This window comes from Perca flavescens, chromosome 11 (assembly GCF_004354835.1).
Source record: "Perca flavescens isolate YP-PL-M2 chromosome 11, PFLA_1.0, whole genome shotgun sequence".
In the NCBI taxonomy this organism is placed as follows: Eukaryota; Metazoa; Chordata; class Actinopteri; order Perciformes; family Percidae; genus Perca; species Perca flavescens.
The window spans coordinates 1,718,536-1,727,260 of record NC_041341.1 but is presented as its reverse complement, the minus strand read 5'-3'; the positions used below and the strand labels follow the sequence as shown (position 1 = coordinate 1,727,260).

At 39.4% G+C, this 8,725-nt stretch overlaps 1 protein-coding gene across 1 annotated transcript; it reads left to right on the top strand.

The window, feature by feature from the left end:
- Positions 1 to 600: 600 nt before the first annotated feature.
- Positions 601 to 1,527, top strand: LOC114564229 (olfactory receptor 11A1-like). The gene has a single exon (XM_028591472.1). It carries the CDS (start codon positions 601 to 603, stop codon positions 1,525 to 1,527), a length of 927 nt encoding a protein of 308 aa, XP_028447273.1.
- The last annotated feature ends 7,198 nt before the right edge of the window (positions 1,528 to 8,725 follow it).

The following is an 8,725-nucleotide window of genomic DNA, read 5'->3' as shown; positions in this document are numbered from 1 at the left end:
TTTCTTTTGGCTTGACCGATTATAATTGGGTATCATCTTCATAAGAGTGTTTCTTTATTATATTGCCTAGAGAAACCAGATATAAGGTGAATAGAATTGGTCCAATCACAGAGACTTGTGGAACACCATGGCTAACTTTACCGTGCATTTTTCACATGAAAAAACTGAGATCATGAACACACCGAATTCGGATGAACGTCTTCCAGACGTGGGAAATGGGACCATCAGAAGATCATCTGAATGCACCATTGTCCAGAAGTTTTTGCTCATAGAGTGCCATTCTTAATATGACAGAGTCACGTAATCTGAGCAAACAAAGTTTAACAACATGAATTCAGGCCTCCAGAGTTTTATCAAGTTGTTTACATGATAGCAGCTTTTTCTTTGGAGAGATTAATTAGATCTGTGGAGGTTGAAGCAGTCTGATAAAAACTTCCCAGAGATGGAAACAGGTCACAGATCCAATTTCTGTGTTTGCAGGACTACACCAGTGTGTATCAAGCTCAGGTACTATTGACTTAATGAGACAATCTCAGGTTATATGAGACTTCTTGTAATATAACTGTTTTATTCATTAACATTTTGTTTTAGACAACCATAATGGATGATGAATTAAATGCAACATATATAACTTTTGATGGGCATGTGGAAGTGCAGAAATACATATATCTTTATTTTGTGATCATGTTTACAGCATATATTCTAATAATTTGCAGTAACTCCACTATTGTGGGCATCATAGTGATTAACAAAGCCCTCCATGAGCCTATGTACATTTTCATTGCAGCTTTGTTAATCAACTCTGTTCTTTTCAGCACTGCTATCTATCCAAAGCTTTTGATTGACTTTTTATCTGAAAAACAGATCATATCTTATTCAGCCTGTCTCTTTCAGGGGTTCATATATTACACTCTAGCCTCTTCAGAATTCTTAGTGTTGTCAGTCATGGCCTATGACAGATATGTGTCTATATGTAAACCTCTGCAATATCCAACAATCATGAGAAAAACAACTGTTTATATTTTCCTGATTTTAGCTTGGATTCTACCTACTTGTCAAGTTTCAGTGGGAACGTTGCTGAATGCTAATAGAAAACTGTGCACCTTTATTTTGAAAGGAATACTCTGTAACAGCACAGTTCAGAATCTTCATTGTGTGACTTCAACAGTGGCAAATATATATGGCTTGATTCTTTTTGTAGAATTTGTACCTCTCCCTGTACTTTTCATACTTTTTACATACACCAGGATACTTATAATAACCTATGGAAGTAGTAGAGAAGTCAGGAGAAAAGCTGCACAGACCTGTTTACCCCACCTGTTGGTTCTAATCAACTTTTCCTGTTTGACTACATATGATGTACTTGTAGGTCGACTGGAAACAAATGTTCCCAAAACTGTACGTTTAATAATGTCTTTACAAATGATTTTTTATCATCCTCTCTTTAATCCGATCATATATGGATTTAAAATGAAAGAAATTTATAAACACCTCAAGAGATTGTTCCGTCCTGACAAATTAAACTAATATTTTCAACTGTGTGCGCTCATTACAACTTAATAATAATGCAAAGATTCTCGGAAGGTATTTCATTCAAGGATTTGTTTCTAATAGACTTAAACACAAGCAAATGTGTTTTTAGCTTAAACAATGTTATGTTAAATATTTTTTCTGCTAATGTTTAAAAATCCAACATATTGTTTTTATCTTACCATGGAATCACAAAATGCATGCTGAAGTTTCAAGTTTGTTTTTGTAGTAAAATAGAACCGTGTTACTAGGATTGGAATTTCTATCAGTACCATATTTTCTCTGTCTTTTGATAAAATCCCAAGATGTTAAAAGATTTTCATTGTGGAAAAATAAACAAATTAAAAAAAAACCATACTATTGTTGCTATCACATTTTTTTCATTGTTATTAGCACTATTTGTAGACTATGCCTTGTCATGACAAACAAGAAAACAAGTACTGTGAGGTTTCTAACAGCCTTAGTTGAGTAAATCATGAACTGCAGAACTGATTTTGGATTTATGGAACTTTTTATATTCTGCACCAGCTGCATTTGTGACAAAGACCATAGGGAAAAAGCCTCTTTAGTGAAGATTAAGGAAGGAGTCTGCATTAAGACTCATACATTTGTCAGACAGAAATTAAATTAATTTGACAACAGTCAACCAAAACTAAAGTGGAAGTAAATGCTATATTTATATAAAGCATTCTGCCTGCAAATTTTGGCCTTGTGTTTGGATTGTAATGTTCTGAGGATGTTTAGTGATGCTGAGTAGAGAGTATGTTAAACCTGCAGCCAGGATCAAGATGCGATCACAATCAAAGAAAATCTCAAAGGTGACAAAGGACTTTGGGGAAGAAGCTAAATTATTAACATGTGTTAATGGGACATGAATGCACACAGATGGAGTAAAAGAGGAGCACAGTGTGTCATATGAATTCCTCTTTCTGTCTAAACCTATAGCAGCATAACTAAGGGCTGGTCCAAGGCAAACCTGAGCCAGCCCTTACTACTGATAGGCTTTATCAAAGAAGAGAATATTAAGATTACTCTTAAATGTGGATACAGTGTCTGCCTCCCGAACCAAAACTGGGAGCAGGTTCCACTGAAGAGGAGCTTGGTAGCTGAAGGCTCTGGCTCCCATAATACTTTTGGAGACTTTAGGAACCAAAAGTAACTCTGCATTCTGCGAGTAAAGTCTTCTAGTAGGGAAATAGGGTACTATGAGCTCTTTAAGAAATGATGGTGACTGAACATTAAGAGCTTTGTCGGTGAGGAAAAGGATATTAAATTGAATTGTGGATTTTACAGGGAGCCAGCCAACTGGAGAGTCCTAAGGGACTTAATAGAGCAACCTGATAATAAGGAATTACAATAGTCCAGCCTCAAACTAATAAATACATGGACTAGTTTTCTGCATCTTTTTGAGACAGGATGTGTCTTTTTGCAATGTTACGCAGGTGGAAAAGAAGGTGTCGTCAGCTTCAACAATCTGTTTGTTTTAAATAAATGTTGGTAAAATATAGAATTACATTAGCAGAAAAGCAATTCATTTTTGTTTTATTTTGTCTTTGTGCATAGAGGAAGTGTGTTATTGTTCCTTGACAATCACTTTCAACCCACCTGGCCAACAGTAAAACCATCCATCACTGCATGAAAAGTGGGATTTCTAATTGCAAATTTGGTAAGACGTGTCGGACTTTAGGAGCTCCACACAGTCTGACGAGAAAGCGGCAGCCTGCTGGGCTCCATACCCAGGGCAAAGTCACCCTTTGTGGATTACTCACCAGTGGGGCTCCGTGGCCGGCTACCGGCATAACTATAATATATTTACAGTTTGAATTTCGTCACGGCACTTATATCACAGCTACCCCAAGGTCTTAAAAAGCTAACCGGTTTTTTTTTTAACCATTTTTGTGAACGTCGGGGGTCTTGTCAGGAGGAGCAGCTAGCTAGCTATGTGTCCCATTCAATACAATGTGGAAAAGATCGCGGCTAGCTAGCTACACTTTCGGCATATAGAATAGAATGGGCAGCTACGTGCAGGGTCTGACCATGCTGTATTTGTAAAATGCTTTTAAAAATTAACTAGTCCTGTTATATCTGTTGACCATGCACACAGCCATCTTGGAAATGTTGTCATGGAAACACAAATTGACAAACTGTCAAACATGACTGCTACCAGTATGTTCCATCAGTGTCACTTAGGGGCTTCACGAGTCAAAATCAAGGATAAAGCTGAATGAGGAACTTCTCAGAACATTTAAGCCATGCAGTTGGAGCAGAGAGACGGAGGTCTATTATGGTCTTTGTATTAAATTTCAGGGTACAGGATATTAATTTATTATCGTGAGTTTATTTTTTAATGTGTAGGTATGTAGAGATCTTTTAAAAGACATGTTATTGTTGAAATAAATAAACCAACACATGTAGTTATGTGTATCTTGTATGTTTGCCATCTTATGGACATAATGTGGAAAAATAGTTATTCCAATCTTTCAAAACTGTTATTTAGAAAGAGCATTCAAATGTCTTTTGGCCAGTTCTGACAGCTTTGTGTTTGTTGGATTGATCAGATGAGATGAAAAATGAGAACAGCCTTCTGTGTGCGCTCACAGTCATTGGTTTTGCTCGCTACCGTTTTCAAGCTGAAAGCCATCCGATTGATTGCCTGTTCAGCAGTGGTTGGCGCCAACGTTGAATTGGCCAAAAAAAGGCCCACGAAGGCCGACGCGTGGCGACAGTCCGGACACATCGCACAAACTAAGGTGGGCGGCTGCTCACCGTTGGACCAACTTCGACTGACGGACATCGCTCGTCTTGGTGGGTCAGGGCCTTAGGGCTGTTGATGTGAAATGTTGACATGTTTACTTTATGAACTTTGTGTTATGACCTCTTTGATGGATTCGGGATCAACAACACGACAATGAAGAAATTGTGACAGTCAGTGTAAAAGTGAAAATGATGGTGTTTATTCATAACAAGGAAATAGAAGGGTGGTGGAAGATGGGACCTAGAGGTCGTGCCAAACAAATGAAATTCATCTAACAAAACTTGACAACAAAAGCTTAGCTAAGGTCCTCAACCTCCACCACACACAACTCTAAAGCCTAAAAACAAAACAAATCTCCAACCTGGCCTGGGAACGCCTCGGGATCCCCCAGTCAGAGCTGGTTAATGTGGCTCGGGAAAGGGAAGTTTGGGGTCCCCTGCTGGAGCTGCTCCCGCCGCGACCCGACACCGGATAAGCGGAAGAAGATGGATGGATGGATGGATGGATATATACGACTTGTATAGTCATTTTCAGTCTGTAAACTGAACCAGAAAACAAGTCAGTAATATTTAGTAGTGCTCACTTAAAAAATGTGAGCTAATTAAATATTTACTCAGAAAAAGCAAGCTGCATTAACTTAAAAACCATGAGCTAATTAAGTGTAATTTACTTAAAATGAACAAGTTGTCTTCACTTAGTAAGTATAAGCTTATTGAGTGTTACTTACTCAGAAAAAGCAAGCTGCATTAACTTAAAAACCATGAGCTAATTAAGTGTCATTTACTTAAAATAAACAAGTTGTCTTCACTTAATAAGTATAAGCTTATTGAGTGTTACTTACTCAGAATAAACAAGCTGTGTTCACTTAAAAATGTAAGTTTATTGAGAATTGTTTATTTAAAACTCCTAACAACGGTATTTCAATGTAGCTAACGTAACGTTAATGGCAGCCGGTGAAGAGGAGCCAGTTGGTCTCATTTTCCCCGAGCTTGACCCTCCACCTCGGGGAGAATGAGTTTTGGTAAAGTGGTCGGGCTTTGTTCGCAACATTTCCATTACATTAATGCTGTTGTAACGTTACTTTATGTAACAATTAAAAAGGTTCATTGAGTTGTTTGGTCATACCATTATATATTGGTTTGCCAATAGCTATGGTTAGCTAGCTCATACCACCACTAGCTTGCTACTTAGTTTAGCATGTATAATGGTGTTTGTCTCCCCCCCGCCCCAGACGGTCCCGCTCTTGACAACAGGGCTTGAATATAACGTCAGGCAAGAACGAACAAGTGTTGTAAAGCTGTCGGTTATTCAGTTGCAGACAGTGAAAGTAATAGGTGTGTGTGTGTGTGTGTGTGTGTGTGTGTGTGTGTGTGTGTGTGTGTATATAATTAGTAAAAGAAGAGTAGAGAAGAAGTGTAAAGAAAAGAGGCACTCTGATCTTAATTATCGAAAATGACCAGCTCACCTCAGCCCCTCAGGTCTGGACCACACGTGTAGTGGGGACAGACTCTGAGGCTTTTGTATTACTGAGGGAAATGGTCACTATAACCACTCCAGTGGCTAACAGCTGATTTCCGCGATTATCTCGCAGAAAGTAACTAAACTCCGTGAAAAGGAGTGACTTAGCAGGTAGCGATTACAGTTATTGACCAAGCTACTTATACAACATCAACAGTATTCTGATCAATTATACATTCACAGAAACAGATTAATAATCATATATGGACCATTACATGATTACAATCAGATCACATTAATGGCAACAATGGTAGCGATAACCTTTGCTCATTAATAAAACAAACCAAACACACCAATTCTATAGTCTGCCCAGAACTGTGTAAAAGGCTCCTTACTGTGGTTGTTTGTCAGTTAATCTCTCGCCAGAGTTTAACGATCCGTTTCGTCCAGAGCAGTAGACGACACGCAATCCAGGTCGACAGCAAGAAACGGAACGTAGTCCTTTCTTGGATCCGGGCTGATTAATCCTGCTGCAGATAGAGGAAATACTGGGCCAGTAGGCTATTCCTCGGATCCCCTTGGTATATCAGAAAGATATCAAATGTCCCAGCTCAATCTTGACCAGAGGTTACGCTGGCTAAGCTAGTCCGGACTGCCTGCACCTCCTGTCGGTAAAACTGAATTACCGTGGAAAGCAAAGAAGCACAAACGCCGACAGATTTTATCCTTCCTCCGCCTCCTAGTGGCGGGTGGTGCATTCAAAGGCCCGACGGCCAATGGGAAAACCACGTGTTGAAGGTAGATTCTCCATTTTGGCGACTCCGCTTCCAAGTCAGCTCAATCTGAGCCAAATCACTGTTTAACCAGCTTCTTGGTCCCCAACAAGTCTGATACTGGCAGTTGTGTATTGATACGTGGCATGGGATTAGTTCCATTCTTTTCTCCTTTACATGATGTTACCCGTAAAGCCCATGTTGCAGGTTAACCACCACTGTTGATTAATAGGTACATATAGCACTCAATATATGTATATCATTGTTAAAAATGTCTCCAAATAGTGTTAAAGGCCAGTTTTTGTCAGGTTTTTGGTATTAGTGGTTTTTTTTCCGCAATTCGGTGATGACGTCACGTTGGGGAGACGTGCATCAGCCTAGTACTAGAACTATGGTGACTGACTGGGATGAGGAAGAGGTTTTTTTACTGTCCGTGAATAGCACCAAGTGAACCGGTAAACTTATCTAGATCTAGAAAATACAAGGCATCATGCTAGCTATGTGCTAACTTGCCAGTCCCACCTGTGAAATCCACCGATGGTTGTAAACACATAGATATGATTGATATCATGATTAGATATCTCAAGTTTTGATGGTAGCCTAATAGCTCCAGTAACAACATATTTGCCTGGTTTTTATTTATTACTTGGATGGGGATGCTGTTCAGCTTTTCACAAGTTTAGACAGCTACCTAACTTACCTATGATAAGTGAAACACATTTTTAGACAATATTTAATCAGTATACGCAAGAAGATATGACAACAGTAAATGAAGAGAAGTGGGCACAAGTATAATACTTGTGCCCACTGCTCTTTTCATTTACTGTTGTCATATCTTCTTGCTTCTTCTTCCCATCATACCTAACTTACCTGTGATAAGTAAACACATTTTTATTCAATATTTAATCAGTATATTTATATATATATATATATATATATATATATATATATATATATATATATATGCCCACTGCTGTTTTCATTTACTGTTGTTCTGTATGTACACATGTTATGCACTCACAGAGATCGAAAGAGCCTCCTCTAAAGCCCTGGGTCATTGTGAGCAGCGCTGGGAAGGTGGAATGTGCCCATTGTACCTGCATGGCAGGGATAGCTGAGACCTGTACACATGTAAGTGCTCTCTTGTTTAAGATGGAGGCAACAGTTAAAATTCGTGGCATAAAGACGGTCACTGATGTGCCAGCATACTGGGTTTTGCCTAGTAACTTGAGCAAGATTCACCCAGAAGAGGGATATAGGATCAACTACACCTCCTCAGTTGCACAAAGGAAGCCATTAGAACAGCGAATAAATACGAAGTCCACAGCACCAGCCATAAGGAGTCGGGCACAGAAACGGAAAACTACTCCAGTTAATCTTGAAGATTTGTCACCGATATTTGATACGATACTGCACCATGGCAAGGCCGTTGGTTTGTCAGGGATGGAGAAGTACTATGCACAATACACACAACACACAGCTGCTGCACCATCCTCTGCTTTACCTCCACACCTGGCAAAATCCCTGTATGATGAAAGCAATGATGCCAGTGACCTGTCAGTGGTCCTTCTGGCCTGTGAGAAGCACATGAATGCTGTAAGTGTGACTGACGAGCAGGCAGTAGCTGTAGAAGAGTACACCAGGCAACAACATCTATCGTCTGCGTAGTATGGTTACAGAAGCAGAAGAATTACAGCATCAAAAATGCATGCTGTATATGCCACCTCTCAGGAGAGGCCATCCCACACAGTTTTGAAGCAGAAAATAAAATTATTAAATATGAATAATAAAGTCCTCCCGAAGTTGTGCCTTTTTGTCATTAGTTTTGTTTTCAATAACTTGGTAAACAGTGGCAGTAAGAGAACAGCTACATGCAAGGTATGTGGCACCAAGATAAATGATGCTCAACAACATCCGACTTCATCAGGCATCTCAAAACGGACCTAAATAGGTCAGTCACTCACACGCTAAAGTAAAAGACGTTACATTTAGCATATATCGTCATAGGTAACAAGCTAACCATCGTCGCAAAGTGCTGTGCCAATGCTGGGAACAGGCAGATTATATCTTTATAGTTATAACTATAAAGATATAATCTGTCTGTAGCAATAGTTGCTGAGCCTCAGACATCCATGGCGCACAGGAGGGGACTCACGGATCCATCTCCCCAGGAACAAACGCTGTGTCAGGGGGGCAAACTCATGTGATG

Coding starts and splice junctions, on each gene's coding strand:
- LOC114564229 (XM_028591472.1), top strand. CDS start 601: ATGGATGATGAATTAAATGCAACATATATAACTTTTGATGGGCATGTG.